General features: G+C 30.6%; 2 protein-coding genes across 16 annotated transcripts in view; both read right to left on the minus strand.

Annotated features, from left to right (window-relative positions):
* Nucleotides 1–24,295, minus strand: part of LOC141532128 (uncharacterized) — a 140,359-nt gene that overhangs the window by 89,616 nt on the left and 26,448 nt on the right. For 7 of the 14 annotated variants that reach the window (XM_074250331.1, XM_074250339.1, XM_074250335.1 and 4 more), the window contains one exon: nucleotides 13,065–13,201. The exons of the other annotated variants lie outside the window; for them this stretch is intronic. The gene's annotated coding sequence lies outside the window, so the exon portion shown is untranslated. The remainder of the gene's footprint in view (nucleotides 1–13,064; nucleotides 13,202–24,295) is intronic. 14 annotated transcript variants of the gene reach the window in all.
* Nucleotides 14,668–17,058, minus strand: LOC141532085 (uncharacterized). 2 transcript variants are annotated; one of them, XM_074250259.1, is made up of 4 exons: nucleotides 16,751–17,058; nucleotides 16,080–16,523; nucleotides 15,600–15,882; nucleotides 14,668–15,525 (listed from the first exon to the last, which is right to left on the minus strand). In XM_074250259.1, exons 1-4 carry the CDS (start codon nucleotides 16,800–16,802, stop codon nucleotides 15,477–15,479), a joined length of 828 nt encoding a protein of 275 aa, XP_074106360.1. In that variant the 5' UTR covers nucleotides 16,803–17,058; the 3' UTR covers nucleotides 14,668–15,476. The 2 variants fall into 2 exon arrangements, 1 of the variants encoding a protein (XP_074106360.1); XR_012480026.1 differs by having other exon boundaries at nucleotides 14,668–16,648.

Raw genomic sequence — 24,295 nt, forward strand, 5'->3', positions numbered from 1 at the left:
CTAAAAAAACTAATTAAAAAAATAGTTCATAACATATTTCTATTCATAGAAACTCAAATTTGTCTAAATTTCCTTGAAACTCACAGAATAAATTGAAATTTTTCGAATTATTGATCAAAAACTAGAAAAATTGATATGCATTGATGTTTGACGATGAATATCTCGTAAACGCTCAACTTGATCGAAAAATCATAAGAGACCATTTTTATAGAGCAGTAAATTTCCTACAAAACTATGAGTTTCATCATTCATAATGATTTTTTTCATTGAGTTATAAAATTCATAAGAAATAAAAAATTTTCCCAAAAATAATCAAACTTTAACCGTTAATATCTTTTAAACGGTTGGGTTTACGAAAAAATCGTAAGAGACCTTTTTGTAGAGCATTCAATTTCCTACAAAATCTAAGGAACAAGATATTTTTTCAAGTAGTTGGAAGCGAGATATAAATTTTTCTATCTGATAATAAGAAAAAATAGAAAACTGTAAGAAGGAGGACCTTCCCGTTACAATTAAGAACTCATGCTTGGAGAGGCTTTCTTAGAGGTGTCTAGGAACCTATTTTTCAGAGTACCAAACGAAAAAAAAAAATATTCTTTTTTTTTGAATCACCCTAATATATATAATTATACATATTTACATTACATAAATTCAAGCGAAATCGTTTTTTAACGGGTTGAAATTCGTCGGAAAAAATTTGGGGTACTCAATGACGCGCGCCAAGTACGATAAAAAAATTTTTTCTTAATTTTTAAATTTTCAACAAATTTTTTTTAATTTTTTCAACATTATGACGGTTTCTTGGTATTTTTTTGTATTTAACTTTTTTTTGTATAGAATGAAAATTATTGTAACGTGTCTTATTTTTTTTGCAAAGTGCAGATGTTATTAAGATGAGTTTTATGAACGTGGACTTGGCGCAATTTTTAACAGTGAAACTGTTTTTGTTCGGATTTCGATTACTGACATTTGCTCGATCAAGAGCAGATGCAAGTTCGGGAGTTATGACATCAGTTTTGAGTGGTGCTGCTTGATAGTTAGTAGAAATTTCATACTCAGAAACGATTTCTGACTGTTGACCACAAGTCGTATCTGTAGCAATTGTTGACTAATTACGTGAAAGAGCAGCTCCACTAAAAACATTACTACTGCTAGCCGTAGTAGGTTGATTAAGATCTATAATTATAACTTTAATATATTATTGATGAAAATTTTATGTTAAGAGACAAAACTTCAAATACGTATGATTCTATTATTGTATTGTACTTATAGTATAATACAATCATCATAATAATATTATTGCATAAATGATAAATGTATAATTACCATCAACGTCAATATCCATAGTAACTTGGCTAACTATTTCATTGGAAACACTTGTATCAATAAATCCATAGCGTTTATCAGACTTTTGAGCATTTAAAAAGTTTTTTATTATCATCTAGTTTTTGCATCAGATTCGACTGAGTTAAATTAAATAATTTACCACATCCTGCCAAGAATTATCTCTCTTTTTTTTTGCGCAGCAGATTTTTTTCAATGTTGATTTTTTTTTATTTTTAACCAATTTTTGAATAATTTTAATACTTTTTGAACAACTTGAGTTGGTTATGCTGATACAAGAACAAAGACATAACCTCTCCATTCGTCGGAAGTTTACGTCCAGTGAAATTATCACTCAATTCACCAATTAAATACACTTTCATTTCCATAATATTAATAATAAAATTTTAATCTACGCAAAACAAAATATTGTAAATTTCTATTAATTGAAATCTTAAACAATAACATACAAGTCGGAATTTAGCAGAAAACTTCTCAGCAACTTAAAACAGGAGCGAACAAAGTAACCACTTGCTTCATTTTTAGTCCACCGGTAAGAAAGTGACTGACATGCTCCATAAACTACTGTTGGTAACTGTTTCAAAAAAATTTTATGGTCACTTACCATTGAAAGTGGAAATAATATATATTTCAAAAAGGGTTATTTATCATTTTAACCAGAGATTTCTAAATTTAAAATTTTTAACTGGCCCTACTTTTCTCTAGATAATCATTGATAAATTTTTCATAAATGATTTTATGATTTTAAGTGATAACCCAGTGAACACATGACTTTAATATGACGTCATTTATAAGTCATAGGAATGTCACAATATTTTACGTAAATATGACGTACAATTGACTTGTTTTGTGATCCAATTATGATGTAATAATATATGACATAATTTTGACATCATACTGATGTAAGTTTATTACTTCTCTATGATATCACGGAAATGATTTAGATATTACGTACAACTGACATAATATATAAACTACAATATTACGTAACATTAATGCCATCATTGTATGTCATAATGACGTAAGTTTAACATCATGCGTTTACATCAGTGACAAGTCACGGTTGTACGTAATCTTGACGTAAGTTTAACATCATGCGTTTATATCAGTGACAAGTCACGGTTGTACGTAATCTTGAAGTAAGATTAATATCATGTGTTTACATCAATGACAAGTCACGGTCGTACGTAATACCGATACCATTTGTGAGTCATTATTTAACGTCAATAATTTATCACAATTTTACATAATGCTGACGTAATTTGAAAGTAATTTTCTAAAACAGTGACAAACGATTATTTTCTATAATATTGATAAAATTTGGGGGATGTATTTTCTTAATATTATCGATTAATCAAAATTTATCAAGTATAAAACTTCTTTAACAAGATGTCTAATTTTGTAAGAATCAGGAAGGGGTAAACAGCTGGTTTAGGCCGTTACCTTGCAAATTTAAGTCCGTTCTTAATAACAAAAATTTATAATTTCTTAATATTAATGAATATATCTAATATATTAGAAAATAACATACAAAACATTTTTTATTTACGTTTTTAAGAAAAATACATTGTAACAGGATAAAATTACCCTTAATCGATAAGTCACCGAATATCGATAATTATTCGACATAGCACTGGCGCGTCTCGATCTTCGGGCCTAAAGGGAGAATAGGAGGGGGTGAGTTTGGGTTAAAATAGGTGAGCCGTGCAGCGGAACAGGGAGAAGTAGTGTGACCGCCAGACTGAGTGCCACGGAAATCAAAAAGGACCGTTCCCGAGAGTAGTGACGAGACGAAGGAAGCCAACTACAACTAGGACTTCATCCTCAACGAGTGAGTTAGATCATCGTTTTGTTCGTCAAGGTGTCAATTATTGCTCTGTGGGAAGGAAGTGGACCGCGGTTTATCCAATGCCCAGTTACTTCTCCTAATTATTATGGATCGTTTAATCGACGATTATTAATAGATTAATAGTGAAACATTTGCTAGTTTTGGATTTAGTGATTTTCATGGGGGTTTATACCCGAGGATCACTCAATCGACCTTGCGGGGAAATTTTAATAACTAGAAATAATCAATTAATAAATTAACATCCGAAAATTTCGTTAATTTTATTGTTATAATTTTTATAACAATTAACTTAGTAAAATTGATTAATTTTTGACATTGGAAAAAAAATCGACAAATTTTTATTCGTGGAATTGTGGTCAAGCGTCAGTTTTGTGTCGCAGTAAATTCCAATACCCAAGGTCAAGCAAAAACAGCTAGCGAATGTTCTAGCAATTGAAATTTGAATATTTCGAATTGTGTCAAATTTTTCATAATTGATAAAACTAGAAGAAAACTATTAATAATATTTTATTAAGAATTAATTATTAAGAATATTTTATATTAAGAAAATTATTAAGAATTTTATATTAAGAGTTAATTATTGAAAATAATATAGATTGGAAAATTATTAAGAATATTATATTAAGAATTATTTATTGAAAATATTTTATTGTAAAACTAATTATTTTATATCACGTGGAAATTAAGTAAATTTTGGGGATTAGGTCCGTGAAGGAATTAAATTAAAATTAATGACACTTGATAATTGTCGGCGCGGATATTAGGTCCAAGTAATCAGTTAATGGAGTCAAAAAATCGTCACAGAAAAAATTTAATCAGAGTTAGTGAATTAAACTTTTGTTAATAATTTTGAAGTGATTGTAAAGGTTGATATTGTGACTAAGTTAATTCAAGGCATTAAGCCTCTGGTTCTATAGGGATTAGTTCGAGGTTAATTGAAGTTGATTGTTGAATTGGAATTATTGTTTTTACCAAATACTAATGATTGAATAATTTGGAAAAATATTGTAATTAAATTAAAATCCTTTTTTTATTAAAATTTATAAAGTAAAAATCAATTAAGCGAAGTGTGGGTCATGTGTGTGAAGAATTGTATCGGTTATGCGTGATAGAGAGTGTTAATAGTGTTAAGTGCGGTAGTCCTGTGGACTTAATTTTAAGTTATAAGTGTGTAAAGTGAGTTCGTTTTGGTAGTCCGGTGGACTTGTAATTTTAAGCTTAGTTTTAGGTCAGGTGTGGGAGACCGTTCGTTCAAAAAAGCCCGTCTAGTCATCGTATCGTCGTTGGGAGGTTCGTTTGTAAATATCGTTTAGTTCGCAGTTATTCTCCGCTTCGTTAGATTATAAGTGTGTGAGTGAGTGAAATTTGTTAACTAATTTTAAGCCAACTCTGTTAAGTTTTTTTTCCTTTTTATTGTTAATAAATATTGATCAATTTTGTTAATTAGATTTTTATTATTCAACAGCACCTTCCTCCACTCTCTTTACCCTAAGATAAGTTTTCTCAGCTCTGGACCGGTTCCAGGAACCGTGATTAATAATCCTGGTGGCGCCCTGATAATTTTTATTGTTGTTAGTTTTGTTTAGTTATTTATAAAATTGATTAGGGGCTAACCTGAGCAGGTAAAACTGTTACGACATATAAATTAAATACATGTGGGATATAAATTCTTTATATTTATGCTTGTATGTTTTCATACACTACAGAAAACAAATCTTGACTCAAAGGTAAATTTCTTTGGACCAAGAATATATTAAAGATGACTGAAAATTCCGTGAATGAAGTCAAAATTTCTTGAGATTAAAACACTTCTTCTTGCTCCAATATAACTTTGGCCTCCGTCAAAATTTTCTTGGTGCAAGAAATACTTTTTTTTTCAGTGCATATGTTTCTTACTTATATTTTTTCCATGAATTTAGATACTTTTATCCATTGTAAAAATATTTTCAACTTCATTCAGTATAAATGACTTGGGGTGAAAATGATACCAAAATACCGAGTTCAATTTATGTGGCATGAACTCTAAATTTTTAAACCGTCAAGCGAGTAAACGTACAATTTCTTATGATTTTGCGTCAAGAAAATAAATGTCAGTCATTTAACTATTGCACTATTACTTGGAAAATAATTTTTTGACATTAGTGCTGCTACTTATGAAACATTGTAGTAGAAATAATTCAATCAGTTCCATGATTGTCATTGACGAGACTAATAGTATTTTATATCAAGTTTCATAATGTTGTTAGTGTGTGAAATAAAAGAAATTCAAATTTCGAAAAAAATTGAAATTAAAAAGAAATATAGATTAAAAAAATGTTATTCTTAAAAGAGTATCAGTTTAAAAAAAAAATCTAAATTTCGTAAATTGAAATTTTGAAGAAGAAAAATTCAAATAAAAAATACTAAATTTATGGAAAAAATTATTTTAAAAAATTCGAGTCTAGAGAAATCAAAGAAGTATTAAAAAATATATAAGTGACACAGATATATCGTTTACTCTGAAAAAATTTCGCTCAACCATGTAAACTTCTGTGTCCGCTTTTACACGAAAATTTTTGAAAGTGTAAGATTAGATCAATTTTTATAAAAATTTATAAATTGCTTATTCATTATCGCAAGTTTCAGTAGCGAGCCTATAATAAGAGTTTTTACAAAGTTTTATAGAACTTTATAAAATTTCATGAGTTTTAATGAAATTCTATAAATTATTAGACTTGAATTGTATATGATTCCAGCTCTTAAAATCCATTTAATTTCAGAAAAAATTATGAAATAAGTATTTTTCGTCATGTAAGAGTTAACACATAAGTTAGTCATTAAGTGACACGAATCGTTACTTGGACAAGTGAGCAGCGTTCCAGACTTCGACACGTGAGGACCCGAGTTCGAGCCCAGCATATACCTCAAGATTTTTTCATCAAGTATTTACATATATCTAGTGTTTCAAAGCTTGTAATAAGTCCACAATACTATAATTGATTTCGAAATTGCAATTTTTTCATTTTTGAGAAATTTTTTTTTTAATACTTTTTCTGAGGTACAATTTTTACATCACTTTTACGTCATAATGACATCATTATCATGATATAGACATCACAGGTACGTCATATTGACGTCATAAATGTCATGAAAACATAATACTGACGTCATGACTACGTCATATTTTTAAGTCAGAATCTTACGTCAGGAAGTGTGAAATAATGAATCACATATGACTCATTCGTGACTTATACACTAGTCACAAAAGTTAAGGGATATAAAAAAAATTCCAAATTTTTTGGTGATTTTCAGCGAGCTGTAACTCCGAGGAAAATGATCGCACAGAAAAAAAAAAAAAAGCAAATTGTAGCTCCAAGTGTCTAGTTTTTAGATATGACCATGAAAATTTTTTGTCATCGTCAGGTCTGGAGAAATCGTAAGAAAACTACTGAAAAAAAATTTTTCGAAATTTTATTTCGTCTTAAAAAAGGTCTACGGGCTTCAAAAAAATTTTTTCGATTGTTTCGTTTAAAAGCACTTTTAGTAAATTTAATACCCTTTAATTTGACCTAATCAAAAAGCCTGTACGATAATTTGCCGCGGAGTTATCGTCAATCAAAGCAAAAAAGGTTTTTTTGACTTTGGAAATCAATAACTCTGGAAATAATGACCGTATAGGAAATCGAAGGAGGGTTTTGAAAACTACACAATATTCTCTATAAGAAAACGTAAACCGCTTTTGAAGAAAAATTTTTTTGAATTGAAAACTCGGACTGAAAAAAGACAAAAATTCGCATAATTAAGGATATTTGGATAACTTGGTATAACGTTGGATAAAATGGATGAACGAAGGATATCGTTGGTAATTTTTAACTTCAAAGTGTCCCCTAAAATCCCTAAGAAATTCAAAGCGCTGCGATTTTTTGTTCATAGTGCCCAGAAGCTTCAAATTCTGTGTTTTCGCAAAAATCACCATTATCAGCAATTTTGTGATTTTTATTCATTTTTCCATTGAAAAAATTTTTTTTTCAAAATTCTTTATTTTTTCGATCAAAGAGATTGATTTTCAAGAAAGAAATTGAAAAAAAAAAATTTTCAATTTTTTCGAAATTTTTTTATCAAAAATTTTTTTTTAATTTTTTTTTTTATCGTCTTCAGAATGCTTCACTATTGTCAAAAAAATTAACTCAATTTTTTCTGTCCGCTACAACTGCCTTAGTTTTAAATCTCATTTTAAAAATTCAATAAAAACAAATTGATATACCCCCGCGGAGTTCGGCTTTTCCTCACACAAAACTTGAATTTTACGTTTTCTTTTTAGCCTAAATTCCTTACGTGAATTTTATGTAAGCTTTTTTTGATAAGCACCTTTTGATATGCCTCGTCGACATTTAGCTGCCACAGATGTGGCTCGCATTGTTACCCTCCTTCAAGAGGGCTACAGTCAGGTGGAAGTAGCAGCTTCTATGGGAGTGAGCCAGTCCGTTATCAGTCGGGCCTATGCCCGATTTAACGCGACTCAAAGTTACGATCGTCGTCCGGGTCAAGGTAGACTACGAATCACTACCGAGCGTGATGATCGAGCTATCATTCGAGAAGCTCGTCGAAACCCTACTGCGCATGCCCACACGATCGCTCATCAATTTCGCAATCGTCGACAACGTCCTCCCCAACAACACATATCGGCATCGACGGTTCGAAATCGCTTTCGAGAGCAAGGAGTACGCGCTAGACGCGCAAATCGCGTGCCTATGCTCACTCCACGACATCGCCGAGCCCGATTGGCCTATGCTCATGATCATCACCATTGGGGTCGTAGACAGTGGACCAGTGTATTATGGACTGACGAATCTCGATTTTGTCTTCATGGCAGCGATAGACGATCTCTCGTTTGGCGCCGTCGTGGAGAACGAGATCGGGATGGTTTTACGAGACCAGTTACAGCGTTCAATGGTGGATCAGTCATGGTGTGGGCAGGCGTGTCCTTCAATACCAGAACCCCGTTGGTCATCGTTCGTGGGACGTTGACTGCCGATAGGTACGTCGACGAAATTCTGGAGCCACACGTCCTGCCTATGCGCACACGCATGGGGGCAAGACGGTTCATTTTGATGCAGGATAATGCTCGTCCTCACACTGCAGTTCGTACGCGAACTTTTCTCCGCGCCAACAACGTAACAACGCTTAATCATCCAGCGATGAGTCCTGATTTGAACCCAAATGAGCATGTTTGGGACATGCTTGGGCGTCGATTGCGGCGAGACTATCCGCAACTGCACAATCTTCATCAGTTGACTCAAGCGTTGTTACGTTGTTGGCAAGGAATTTCGCAACGTGATATTCGACGATGCATCAAAATGCAAGAGCGTTTACGAGCTGTGATTCGGAACAGAGGTGGCAATACACGGTACTGAGCAGTTACTGCCGTGCGTACAGAGGTCATTCGGCAGCTGCAAACAGACAAACACGCAGACAAAGACACACACACACACACACGCGTGTGTGAGAAGCGTAAATCCGACCGAGCAACCTCCACGTGGTACGCTTTGGGTAACGCTAATGCCGGCGGTAAAACAACAGTCGAAAAAAATTGAGAAAATTTCGAAAAAAATTTTCGAAAAAAATTGAAATTTTTTTTTTTTCAAATTTCTTGAAAAATCAATCTCTTTGATCGAAAAAATAAAGAATTTTGAAAAAAAAAATTTTTTTCAATGGAAAAATGAATAAAAATCACAAAATTGCTGATAATGGTGATTTTTGCGAAAACACAGAATTTGAAGCTTCTGGGCACTATGAACAAAAAATCGCAGCGCTTTGAATTTCTTAGGGATTTTAGGGGACACTTTGAAGTTAAAAATTACCAACGATATCCTTCGTTCATCCATTTTATCGAACGTTATACCAAGTTATCCAAATATCCTTAATTATGCGAATTTTTGTCTTTTTTCAGTCCGAGTTTTCAATTCAAAAAAATTTTTTCTTCAAAAGCGGTTTACGTTTTCTTATAGAAAATATTGTGTAGTTTTCAAAACCCTCCTTCGATTTCCTATACGGTCATTATTTCCAGAGTTATTGATTTCCAAAGTCAAAAAAACTTTTTGCTTTGATTGACGATAACTCCGCGGCAAATTATCGTACAGGCTTTTGATTAGGTCAAATTAAAGAGTATTAAATTTACTAAAAGTGCTTTTAAACGAAACAATCGAAAAAATTTTTTTGAAGCCCGTAGACCTTTTTTAAGACGAAATAAAATTTCGAAAAATTTTTTTTCAGTAGTTTTCTTACGATTTCTCCAGACCTGACGATGACAAAAAATTTTCATGGTCATATCTAAAAACTAGACACTTGGAGCTACAATTTGCTTTTTTTTTTTTTCTGTGCGATCATTTTCCTCGGAGTTACAGCTCGCTGAAAATCACCAAAAAATTTGGAATTTTTTTTATATCCCTTAATTTTTGTGACTAGTGTATCTTACGTAAATCCTGACATAGCCCAATGTCATTTTGACGTCACGTTGACGTAAACGTGTTTACTGGGAAGTCTTAACATATTGTCAGAAATCAAGAAAAAAAACTTAAATTTACTCTAAATTAAACTTTAACCTTGAATAACTTTTGAAGGAGTGAATTTGTCGAAAAATGATAAGAGACCTTTTTTGTAGAGTAACTAATTATCTACAAGAATATGTATCGCTTATCCGGCACTTTGCTTCTAGACCGAAATATAAAATTCCAAAGTTCAAAAATTTTTTTTCCAATGTTATTTCAATGGGAAATAGAAATCTGCGATGCGCGACCTCTAAATATTAATATTAAGAGCTCTCCTTTTAACAGGCATCTTTCTACACCTCCTCAAAGGTATAAATGGAATTGTTTCTAAAAAAAAAAAATAGTCACTTTTTTTGGACCAGCCTAATAGTCACTCATCACGATATCTCTATCTTTCGCCGAGTAAAGGTCAGCTATAAACGGATTTTACGAAATTCCACCCATAAGGGGGGTTGCGGGGGCTTTAACAATGAGAAATACCCGTTTTTATACTATAGCTCCTATGAACTCCAGATTTGGTAGGAATCTTCTGTAACAGATGTAGAATTAATTTGGTAATTAATTAGATTTGGTAGAAATAATCTATCAAGGAGTTTTACGATATCTCACCCCACAGAGGGTTGCGGGGTAGGTATTAACAATGAAAATTTTTAATTTTTAAGCTATAGCTCCTATAGACTCCAAATTTAATATAAGTCGTCTACATGTGATACAAAAATGATCTAAGAACGGATTTTACACCGAATCATCTCCAATAAAGATCGCGGGGTGGGTGTTAACAATAAAACATCTTAATTTTTAAAATATATCGTCAAAAAGCTGCGAATTTGGTAAGGGTCTTTTATTCGTCATGCAGAGATCATCTTAATACAGATTTCAATGAATTTTACTTCCGATTCAATAGAATGTGGGACCTGTGCAAGTCAAAATAATTCATTATAGTATAAATATAAAGTATAAATAATTTATAATTTATCTATATAGTCCTTACTCGCACACCCGTGCAAGTAAGGACTATATTCTATTACTAAAAATCAATATTATAAATGCCTTAATATTTTCTTTATCACCTGTCCCGATACCCATCGTTGGACCTCGGCTTAAAATGCTGAAACAAGCTTACAACAAAATTAGGTACAAATATGGCAACAATTTACGACGATGAATGATAAAATAATAAAATGAACTAACAATAGTAATGTAGTAATTCTCAAATATAATCATAATAAATAGAATACAATAAATAAATTAACAAAATTGATACAAAATAATGAAGTTAAGAGACACACCCAGTGTGGATCTGATGCCAAATTTAGGCGCAGGGAGGGACGAACACAGGGAATAAAATCTATGTGACACATTCGTAGTAGGAATTTTTAATTAACCAAAATTAATCAAATTAATTTATCTAAGATCTGGAATTATTTTATTAATTGTGTTAACTTTCATAATCAATTAATTCGGGTAAAACAAATGATTAATTTTTAAACTTGAAAAAAACGACAACCCTTGTAGGAAAAAAATTATAAACAACGGGGCCTATCTTGGCACAACACTAAGTTACACAGACTTGACCGAACAATACTGGCCCATGATTAGACCAGTCTTAACTGTCAAGTTAACATACTTAACTGACAAGTCTTGGTTGATCAGTCTTGAGCCAAGATCCACCGAATATTCAACTGACAAGTCTCGGTTTGCTACTCCTGGACCAAGATCTAGCCAATGTCTATGTAACCAGTCTTGGCTTGCCAGTCTTGAACCGAGACCCAGCCAATATTCAATTGAAAAGTCTTGGCTTACTACTTCTGGACCAAGATCTAACCAATGTCAATATAAGAAGTCTTAGTTTGCCAGTTTTGAATCAAGACCTAGCCAATATCTTTGTTACAAGTCTTACTTGCCAGACTTGGGACAAGAACCAGGCACTATTGACATTGTTGAAACTGTAAATGAGACAGTTTTTCTGTCATTTTATTGTTGTTTTTTTCTATGTAGTATATGCCTACAAAAATTTCAAATATCTTGCTGCTTCAACTATAGCGTCTATGTATAAATTATATTTTATAGCATTATGAAAAGAACTATTTTATCGGCCAAGTCGTAATTAACCACAAGTTATCCATTGACTTTAACTTATACATTTATGCATACGTTTAAAATTTATAAATTCATAATATTTTTATTCATATATGTAGATTCAAAAATTTTTCGAATAATGTGACCGGCCCAATGATTACCCAAGCTTGAGACAAGACTTGATCGCCATAAAGTGGCCGAAGCATAAGAACCCAGCCTTGGGCCAAAAAAGGGCAACCAATCCTTCGCAGGCCCAGTGATTACGCGAGCTTGGACCAGAACTGTGTCCCCTCAGCCACGGCCATTCACTAGCGACATAGACTTGGGCCAGGACTGAGCAACTTAGCTTTGGCCGACTCAATGATTACCCAAACGTTAGCCAAGACTGAGAAGCCTGGATATAGCCGTTGAATGGCAACTCAGACTTGAGCCAGAATTGGGTAACCTAGTCTTGATCATTCAGTGAGAAATTCTAATTTAATTAATCATTAAGTAATAGAATTTCAAACAGTTGATATTTATTATTCGATGAAAATTTGTTACCAAATGCTTAAATTAAAAATTTACTATTTAACAAAAACAATTACATATCGTCAAGATTGATACGATCTTAAAAAAATTAAAATATAATAATTTACAGTTGAATATTTAGTATTGATAATTTTAAGCATTAAAATTTATAATAAAATATTAAAAGTATACAGAATGATGTATAAATTCTAAAGTCATACAAGGATTTGACTTTTGCATTTTTTCAAATGAATAAACATAAATGATGAGAGTTGGATCAACTTATTGGTCGTACGCCATAGGAGTTAGTTATCGGTCTAGCAAGCGTGCGGCTCGGGTTCGAATCTCGGTCAGGGCAAATTCGGTTTTCACTGAATTTCCATAATTAATGAAAGTTAGGTCTAAATAAAGAGTCAAATGGTCTAAACTTGCGTTAACTCTGCATAAAAATTAAAATAAAAAAAAATTACAATTAAAAAATTCCTCTTTATCACTTTTTACCACATGGCATGGGCCAGACTTAATTAGTAACTGAGGCCCAGTCCTGGTAACCAGGCATGGGCCAGACTTGAAAATCGGTATTGACTCAATACTAAAATTCAGTCTTGGCACAATACTTGTTTTCAGTCTCGGCATAATACTTATTTTCAGTCTGGACACAAAACTTATTTTCAGTCTGGACACAATAATTTGTAACAGTCAAAGGATTTTTTTTTAATTTTATTAACTGTAGATAAATGACTCTGAGTTACTACCTAGTTCGCGTTGCTCGTTGATGTCGTTTGCTCGTTGGTCGCCCCTTTTATTTATTAAAGGTGCCACTGGATTTTTGGACTCAGTATCCAGAACTGGACCAGAACATGAAGTTAGAAGTCAGGGTCGTGAGAGATTGCTGAAAAGAATCAAAACTTAAATACCGAAAATTCGTTTTACAAAATTATATATTTATCCATTCCTTTTTACAATTGAGATAAAGGCCAATATAACAATATGTAAAAATTCACAGGATAATCTCATTCACTCACAACTCTAATATGGTTATATTTCGCGCTGTCCAGCTGACCCTCACGTCGCGGTAGTGCCCGCTGTCCACTAGATCCTCCCGCTACTCTATCTACTTCGCACTGTCCACCGGACCCTCACGCTACTCTATCTTAGTCCACACTATCCCACGGACCCTCACGTCACTATGCTGGACCCTCACGTTACTACACACGCTGTCCACACAGCGCAGGATGTTCCACGGACCCTCACGTTATTCTAAGAGATCTACCCCGAAGCCAGAGGAATATACCATGAAATCGAGGCAGACTCTTTACTCACATACAACCACACTGTTTATTATTTCATTAATACCACACTTTTCATAATCAGGCGCCGGAGTGTACGGACGTGTCGTACGGAGCTCCGTAAAGCAATTAATTTAAAAGTTGTTTAATTAATGTTAATAGTGAAATTTTATAATTAAAGTAAAACCAAATAGATTTGTTTTAAATATTATAAGTGAAAAATTAAGTTGAAATTAAATCAAGATGAATACGAATAAAAAATTTATCTGTGTCAAATGTGACAAAGATATAAAGACTAGGGTGGGTCAAAAAAATCAACTATTTTTTTTTTTACAATTAATACGGAAAAATGGGTTACTAGGCACCTTAAAAAAATTCTCACCAAATATGAACTCTTAATTTTAATAGGAAGATCCTCCGTGTCGCAGTTTTTCATTTTTTTCTCAGTCCAATAGAAAAAAATTCATTCCTCATCATTAATTGGTCGTACAGAAAAAATTTTTTTAAGAATTTTGTAGGAAATTTAATGCTCTACAAAAAGGTATCTTATGTTTTTTCCGTAAACCCCACCATTTCACTAATATTGAAGAGTTAAGATTGATTATTTTAAGTCAAATGTCACTTTTGTTTATGAATTTTATAACTCGACAAGAAATGGCTATTATTGAATGGGCAATAGAAATTTTTGTAGCAAATTAACTGCTCTATAAAAATGGTATCTTATGTTTTGGCGATTAAATTAATCGTTCAAAAGATATTCATCATCAAACTTTCATGTATATCGATTTTAAGAGTTTTTGATTAAATAATCGAAAAATTTCAATTTAATCTATCAGTTTTGAGAAAATTTACACGAAAAAAATTTTTTTCATCAACTGAGAAACTTCAAAATGTTTTTCAAGCTTTTTTTATGTGTAAGTATTTTTATCTACATTTAAAAAAATAAATTGTACATTATTTATCGCTTAGTTAATCATTTATCAATAAAAAAGCAAAGTTTTCATTATAAATATATTATGATTTCAGTTTTAGAGAAAAAAATGTCCAATTAGTTATAAGAAAGTTTTTATTTCAATTTTCAACTGAGCTATTTATTTTCAAACAATTTTTTGTTGCAAGTAGGGTAGTTTTTTCGATGCTCTTTCACAACTTGCAATAAAAATTGAAATTGCTCTTCGTCTTTCGTTAAGCATTGGTTATATTCACTTACTAATGCGACACCTCGCTCTGCCACATCATTAACAACTTTCAATTGTGCGAAAAATTCTTTATTTTCATTATAACTCTCATCAGTAGACCATAAATCAATATTTTTGTCAAGAAAATCATACGACAGATCAAAGATCTCAAAAAGTTTTAATGACTTCTTAGAAACAAAGTCACTTATATTTTTTGCAGAATTAAATGTAAAATTTTTTCTATCAATAATAAATCTTCTTGCTTTAGAATCTGTACCTTCGCGAGTCTTAACAGCTTCGACAATATTCTTCTTTATGTTTAATGGAACGGTATCATCAAAAAGTGATAAAATAGCAAGTTCATCACTTAAGTACCATAAATGTGAAGTCATTTTTTCACATGTAGCCAAGGAAATTAAAGAATTAATTTTACTGTACTCAATTAAATTTTTCATAAACTCTAAGTCGTGATTAGCAGCAGAAGTCGCAGAAGTTGATGAAAACCAAGCTTTTACATACACCATAACTATGAAAATACAAAATTGTCGAAGACCATCCAATTCTTTCTTAGAAAGGTCAAATTCATCTCTAAAAATAAACATTTTTAGGCAATAAATTGCCTTTGCCATCCATCTTGCATGATGAACTGCACCAGGACGCTTGAAGAAAACTTGCTCTCGTGGCATTTCTCCCAGAAAAATTAATGACAATTCCAATATTTCTTTATAGTCATCTCGGGGTTGCGATAACTACCAAAAGTAATCAATTATTCGTAAAAAATCAAAAATTATCCTCTACACTTAAAATTGTATTTAAATAATACCTGTAAGTATCGCTTAATAAATGAAGATAGATTATTTTTTTCATTCGTAATAATATTAGCAACAATACTATCTTCAACACCAGATTTATACTTCGTTTTATCGAATGTGTCCCAAAATTTTTGAATCTGCCAAATATTGGAACATTTGGTCCGGATGATACTAGCCAATAGACTTCGAATGCACTCCTTAAAATGATCTCATAAATATGATGGCGACATGGTAACCAAATTAATTCTTTTCCTAAGGCCTTTTCAATTTCTTTACATGTACCATGATGGATTCCTGTATAGTAAAAATAGATAATTACACTTTAAGTTCTGTATTTAATAAAAATTGTAACGCATATTTAAAATCTATAAATAAATAAAGAATTATAACTAATGGGCACGTGTCGAAAATTTAATTAATGTATGAAAACAATTCAACTAGAACGATGAAAATAAAATTTTCTTTTAAATATTTTATCATTGATTAGTTACCCGTATTAACCGCAGTCGTGTCAAAACACATCACCTTGATGTAACTAATAATACCCCATTGATTTAACGTTGACAAGATGGTTGCTGTTTGATTTTCTGCCGATCCACTATTCATTTTTGGAACTCCAAGTAACTGCTCAGTACCAAAAGCAGTCAAAATAATCGGTAATCGATCCACAAATTTCGATTCAGAATTGTCATTCAGTATTTTCCTATCCCAATGCACGACATATTTATCATGAGCTTTGAAGTTATCTTTTAGTCCTATAGCAATGTCTTTTCGTAAGAGCATGCGAGTTCGTTGAATTGTTCGATAACTAAGAGTTGTATCTTCTACATTAACACCAACACTTGATAGAACTGGAGCAATAATGAACATCGCATTTCTACTACTAACATTAGCTCTGTCGAGTGCTGAGATAACCCGGGAAAAAATGATCAGACCTGATCAGACATGAACAGGCATGAGTCTTCAGCCCTGATCAGACATGAAAAATGACCATGCCTGATCAGGCATGAATTGACCTGATCAGGCCTGATCAGACATGGTCAGGTCTGAAAACCCATTACTATTTTTAATTAATTATTTTGCTTAATTTTATGGTTGTAGTACTTGATAGAGTCGTACGCAATTCTCTATAATAAAATAAAATAAAAAAAAAAATAATTACATATTATTGTAAGGATGTAACACCAGCGGTCAACCATCCAACTACCAACCATGCTCAATGCTGTTTAACTCTGGTGTTATCCGTTTGCCTTGAATTTCCCGCCTGCTGTGCTGCTATATTAGATGTAACAATTCTATGAAGTACATAGAGTATCGAATAAGTTTATGATAAATATAATGTTAAAATTGGTTTTATAATATATTTTGATAGTCCTAATTTATTTATGTAACCGAATCTCATTATAATATCACATTTATTTAAATAATATAATAAGTAATGATTTTCATATTAGGCAGGAGCAGAGCAGACCATAACATCCCATAGAAAATGTAATAAATTTTTATTACAAAATTATTTAAATAAACGTAATGTTAAAAATAATTTTGCACTTTTTGTGATGACCAAAAATTTTTTTCGTCAAAGAAAAAATTTTTATCATATCTCTGACTATAGTCAGAGAGGAACAGTCATAAACAGGCATGGTCAGACATGAATAGACATGAACAGGTATGAACAGGCCTGAGCGTATTTAACACTTCAGACATGAACAGGCATGGACAGGTCTGATCAGGCATGGAGAGGTCTGATCAGGCATGGACAGGCCTGAACGTATTTAACACTTTAGACATGAACAGACATGAGCAGGCATGGATAGGTCTGGTCAGGCATGGACAGGCCTGATCAGGCCTGAGCGTATTTAGTACTCCAGATATGAGCAGGCATGAACAGAACTGATCAGGCATGATCATGTATAACTTCAGGCCTGGTCATACATGAACAGGCATGATCAGGTCTAATTTCAGGCCTGATCATACATGAACAGGCATGGTCAGGTCTGATCATTTTTTCCCGGGAAGCTCTGGAGTTAGAATATTTATTTTTGCTCGTGTTGTCGGTATTTGAGGCACATACTCTAAATCTGAACCGAAATTTGTAGCTTGACTTAATGTAAGGGTTGAAGATGACTCTGATTCCTCACTTCGAACAATCTCATGGCTGGTTGAGGGTTGATTCAAATCTAAAATAAGCGTTGTTATTTAATTAATGGAAGCAAAAATATGGAACTCATTCATTTTGACATCAAATAAGGAACACAAAGAGTTTTTTATTTATCATCTACGAACATATTGACATTTATCATATAATTAATTAGAAAAACAATAATATATACTTTATTATTCATAATTTATAATCAATTTAATTTATTTTCAATTCTGATTAAAATTTATAATAATTAAATGTTGTAAATACTCACGACTTTCATCTACTTCCATCGTATTCATAGTACTGTTTAATTTATTTGGGTTATTTGAAAGAATTTCTTTCCGGATATCACTTTTTTGATTTGAATATAGTTCACGAATATCATTATCAAGCAGTTTTATTGATTTATGATCTACAATATCAAATAATGCTTTGATTTCATTCTGAAATATTATTACATTTTTGTTTTGGGCTGATGATTTTTTCGCACAAAAGATTTTTGCAATTTCAACCATCGGTTATGATAGCGAAGAATTTTTTGTATTACATTAGTTGATCCACTAGTCGGAATCTGGTTGTTTTTCCATAGTTCAATAACTTGATCAGTTGCATTTTTAGCACTTTGTTTGATAGAACATTTTAACACTTTGAGCTGATAAAAAAAAACACTCATAACCTCTTTCACTGTTGGCAACTTACGTTCTGAAATTTTTTGCATGGGTTTTCCGATCAAATGAATTTCCTTATCCATATTTTCGATAAATATATAAATTTATGTAGTGACCGGAAAATTTGTAAATATTTAATCGTTTTATGACATATACAAGATCATAACTTGTGGAAACACTAGAAATACTGTAGAAAATGTAAACAAATAAAAACAATATAACTATAAAGAAAAATGTAGGTGGCGCTAGTTCACAAGGGAAACAGAGTAAATAGAATACAAAACAAAAATTCTCTACAGAAGAAATTTTCCCAAGGACAATATACAGCTGTAGTGGAAAAATTTTTTAAGACGTTTTCAAGACGTTATAAAAAAACAACATGATCGTGATTTCTAATGATGAAAAATAAAAAGTTTGGAATTATTGAATAAAAATTTTGAAAACAAAATTCAAATAATACTTACATTAAAGACAAAAAATGAAATTTTCTCAAAACTGATAAATTAAATTGAAATTTTTCGATTATTTAATCAAAAACTCTTAAAATCAATATACATGAAAGTTTGATGATGAATATCTTTTGAACGATTAATTTAATCGCCAAAACATAAGATACCATTTTTATAGAGCAGTTAATTTGCTACAAAAATTTCTATTGCCCATTCAATAATAGCCATTTCTTGTCGAGTTATAAAATTCATAAACAAAAGTGACATTTGACTTAAAATAATCAATCTTAAATCTACAATATTAGTGAAATGGTGAGGTTTACGGAAAAAACATAAGATACCTTTTTTGTAGAGCATTAAATTTCCTACAAAATTCTTAAAAAAATTTTTTCTGTACGACCAATTAATGATGAGGAATGAATTTTTTTCTATTGGACTGAGAAAAAAATGAAAAACTGCGACGCGGAGGATCTTCCTATTAAAATTAAGAGTTCATATTTGGTGAGAATTTTTTTAAGGTGCCTAGTAACCCATTTTTCCGTATTAATTGTAAAAAAAAAAATAGTTGATTTTTTTGACCCACCCTAATAAAGATTATTGTAGAAAAATGTTTAGCTTGTGAATTATTTTTTCATCCGTGCTGTATTAAATTTCATAAAGTTTTGGATGATGATAATAAAAAGATAAATTGCAATGGACCATATGAAAAGGTAAACTTAAGGACAACAAATAAAATTGAGAAAAGTAAAAGTATTAGAATGTCAAACGGCTCAATTCCGATAAACCGGAAATCAACTTCTATACAATCTCTAGTTGATACACATGTTAGACATACAAATACAGTGGCAGTAAATCAAGAAATAAATTCAAAGGTAAATTTAGAAGAAGCTATGGATAGTATAAGTAAAAAATTGGAAGAAAGCGTAAATAATCTAAACAAATTGATATTGGAAAAATTGAAAAGTGAGATTTTTGAAATAAAACAATCATTGTGTGATATAGTTAAAAAAGAAGTAAATATAATTGTCAGTGAGATTAGTAAGAGCATCGTAAATGATAAAACTCTTGGGGAAATAAACAATAGTTTAGCTCAAATGATTAGAAAGGGAATAAATATACTTAAAGAGGATTTATATCATTGTAATATAAATATTTCTAAAGATAAACACAATAAAATTGACAAGGTGCCTAATGAAAGAATTATTATTAAACCTAAAAGTAAACAAAACAGCATAGAAACTGTTCAACATGTTAAAAGTAATATCAATGTCGGAGAGCTTGGTATTGGAATAAACAAAGTTAGTAGTGGTGCAAATGGCAAAATTATTGTGGATTTAGAAAAAGAGAAAGATAAAACTATTTTGACAAAAGAAATTAATGATAAACTTGGAAATAGGGTTGACGTCTCAATTGTTAGTAAAAAACGACCAAAAATAAAGATTATTGGTATAACTAAAGAGATTTTTTCAATGGACCAAAGTATTCTCAGGGGAAATATTTGGAAACAAAATAATTTATTAAATTTTGATGAAAAAATAGATATAAAATTAATAAAAAAATACATGAAAAATGATAAGACAGAGTCGATGATCATAGAAATAAATCCAATGATTCATAAACTGTTATTGGATTCTGGTAGAATAAAAATTGGTTGGATGAGTTTTAAATTATATAATTTCATAGATGTAAATAGATGTTTCAATTGCTGGGGATATAACCATAAAGCTGTAAACTGTAGAAGAGCTGTCGTTTGCAGAAAATGTGGGGAACAACATAAGGAGTCAGAATGTGAGAATAGTGTTAAAAAGTGCATAAACTGTTTAAATTGGGTAAAAAAATATAACTTGGCGGATTGGAATATAAACCATGAAGCGACGGATATAGAATGTAAGTTTTATGCAAAGATGTTAAAAAATGAGGCTAATAGAATATTACATGTAATACGTGATAATTAACAATTAAAAATAGTTTCGCTAAATATTAATGGACTAATCGGTAAAAAAGATATTTTAATAAAATGGATAGAAATGGTTAAACCTGACGTTGAGTGCCTAGGTGAAACACATATTAGTGAAGATATACAAGACCATGAAATATACATTCATAATTACAACTTTCTACGAACAGATACATTAAATAACAGGACAGGAGGAGTAATTACGTATGTGAAAAAAAGTATACAATTTAAATTATTAAGTGTTAATGAAAAAATATGTGAAGGAACATGGATCAATATTTGTAAACTAAAATCTGAAGATAATATTGTAATAGTTAATTTATATAGGTCTCCAAATAGTAATATTAGTGATTTTTGTTCGAATATTGATAAATTCTTACAAAGTAAGAATATATTAGATAAAAATAAAATACTAATTGTTGGCGACTTTAATATTAATGTCATGAAAGAAAATTATTATAGTAAAAAAATATTAAATAACTTGGGTGCGTTAGGTCTTAAACAAAAAATTAGATCTCCCACAAGATCAACGATTTACTCAGATACAATAATAGATTTAGTTTTTAGTAATTATAAATGTAAAACAGAAGTATTGAAAACACCGAAAATTTCAGATCATAATATTATTATCATTAACGTAGAATTTTGCAACAAAAAACAGATAAAGACTCAAAAAGTACTGATTAGAGATAACAAAAATTTTAACAGTGATCAATTCCGAAACATATTGTTGGAGAAAATAATTATGCTAAGGAATGAAAAAATTGACTCCGATAATAACAATTTCAATATATTTGTTAATAAATTTAATTCAATTATTTATGAAACCATGGATAAAACAGCTCCAGTAGTGGAGAAAACAATAAAAACAAAATGGAATAGTAAACCATGGATTAACAGTATTATAATAGAAAAATTAAAGATTAGAGATGAAGCTTATTATCGAGCTAAATCTACCAAATGTAAACAAGATTTGATAAATTATAAATTATTGAGAAATAGGATAGTAAATGAATTGAGGTTGAGCAAAAAAAGATATTACGAAGATAAAATTGATAAAAATGAACAAAACGCGCGGTTGATGTGGTCTGAAATTAAAAGCCTTATGGGTGATAAAAAATCTATAGTAAATAAAATTGAATCTATTAAAGTAGATGGGAGATTGATAGAAAATAAATTTGAAATTGTAAATGAATTTAATAAATTTTTTGTAAATAGTATTGATAACATCGTAAATGAGATTGGTGAAGCTATTGTTAATGGACAGAATAATATTCCGAAAGATGACGTTAACATTATTAATATTAATGGGAATATAAATATATATGACGATAGTAATATTACGAAATTTGATGAGTTTGACTCTGTCTCTTATGCTGAAGTAAAATCAATAATAAAGGATTTGGATAATAATAAAGGTTCTAAATTAGACATAAATGTAAAAATTGTAAAATCAGTATGGGAGACGGATCCTTGCATTATTATGGATATAATTAATCAGTCATTGGGAGATGGTATGGTACCAGATATTTGGAAATTGTCAAGAATAACACCGTTGCAAAAAGTTAAAAATAGTATAAATGTCGAAGACTTTAGACCAATTAACACCCTGCCAATATTGGAACAAGTATTGGAACAAATTGTCAAAAATAGGCTGGAGAACTTTCTGGAATCAAAGGGTTTGTTAGACAATGAACAATTTGGTTTCAGAAAACATTTTTCTTGTGAGTCAGCGGTGCAGACATCTCTTATTGACTGGCGAAAATATCTTGATAAAGGCATGTATATTGGTACCTTATTCATTGATTTTGCTAGAGCATTTGAGACGATAAATAGAAAATTATTGATTTTAAAAATGAAAAGACTCGGAATTGGAGAAAATATTTCAAATTGGTTTGTTTCATATTTATATGACAGAAGGCAAAGAGTCAAAATACAGAATATTTTTTCAGACAAGATTAGAAATGATAATGGAGTACCACAAGGCTCAAAACTTGGTCCATTATTGTTTATAATCTATGTAAATGATATGATTAGAGAAATAAATGACTTAGGTGTCAAATGTAGGTTGTTTGCAGATGATACTAAGATCTATTTCGCTAGTCAAGACTTGAAGGAGATTGAAAATAAACTTAATTTAAGCCTAAAAACTTTATATAAATGGTTGTTAGAAAACCAAATGAAAATAAATGTTAGTAAAACGTTTTTTATGATAATACATGATTTGAAAAATAGGCATGTTAAAAATAAATGTGATATAAAAATAAATGACAAAAAAATCGTAGAAGTACATCAAATAAAGTATTTAGGTATAATAATTGACGAAAATCTTACCTTCAAGGAAAATGCGAATGAAATTATAAATAAAGTGGCTAGGAAATTAAATATTATGTATCGTTTGGGTAATTGTATAAGCTGTTATTCTAAAAATTTAATATATAAAACTATCATAGCTCCTCATATTGATTATTGTAGCAGTGTGATGATTAATTTCTATTTGGATGATATAGACAGACTTCAAAAAATACAAAATAGGGCTATGAGACTAGTATTGGGAGTTAATAAATACACTCGAGTGAATGACATGCTTCAAACACTTGGATGGATGAGTATTCAGCAAAGAATAGTTTTCAATATATGTATTTTCATTCATAAACTATTGTTGAATGGTAAACCTGAAACTTTGGCTGATAATCTTGTAAAGCTAGAAGATACTCACAAATACAATACTAGATCATGCTCTAAAATATTAATTAAACACACAAGGACTCGCAATGCTGAAAAATGCATAACTTATAAGGGTTATAAATGGTACAACAACTTACCAGAGGATATAAGAAAGGAAGATAGACTTAGAATTTTTAGATTAAAAGTAAAATATTACGTTAAATTAAACTATTGACACCTTTTATATTGTATTATAGTATAGTATTAAATTAGTTTATGTTGAGTGTGGTTAAAATATGGGATATTGTATGTTATTTTATGTTATTTTATATTGTAAAAGAAAAATTTTAGCCATTGGATAAATAAACACATTATTATTATTATGTAATTAGTTTATGAGATGAAAATGTAAATGTTAAATAATAGCCAGAGGCTAAATAAAGATTATTATTATATTATAATAACAACAATACAATATTATTTCCCATTATTATTATTCCCAAATTATAATTTTCCTATTTACTAAATTACTGTCATGTTCTTAATATTACAACAATAATTATTTAATTCCAAGAGTTCCTTGTATCTTGAATTAATCCTATTTTTCCAATTCGAGAATTCATTTGATAAATTTTAATCCATTTATTTTAGTCAAAGTTAATTTAATTTCGATATTAGAGTAACCTTAATTATTGTCTAAATTATTTTAATTTAATTCAAACTATTTATTCAATCCATTTTAAACTGTAAAATTTTACTAAATTTTATTTCGCTTGTGAATGTGAAATTATGACAAAAGTTATTTCGCTGTAAGCCGAGA

Source organism: Cotesia typhae, unplaced genomic scaffold (genome assembly GCF_013202065.1).
Source record: "Cotesia typhae breed Kobodo isofemale line unplaced genomic scaffold, CoteBio_Ctyphae contig_56, whole genome shotgun sequence".
In the NCBI taxonomy this organism is placed as follows: Eukaryota; Metazoa; Arthropoda; class Insecta; order Hymenoptera; family Braconidae; genus Cotesia; species Cotesia typhae.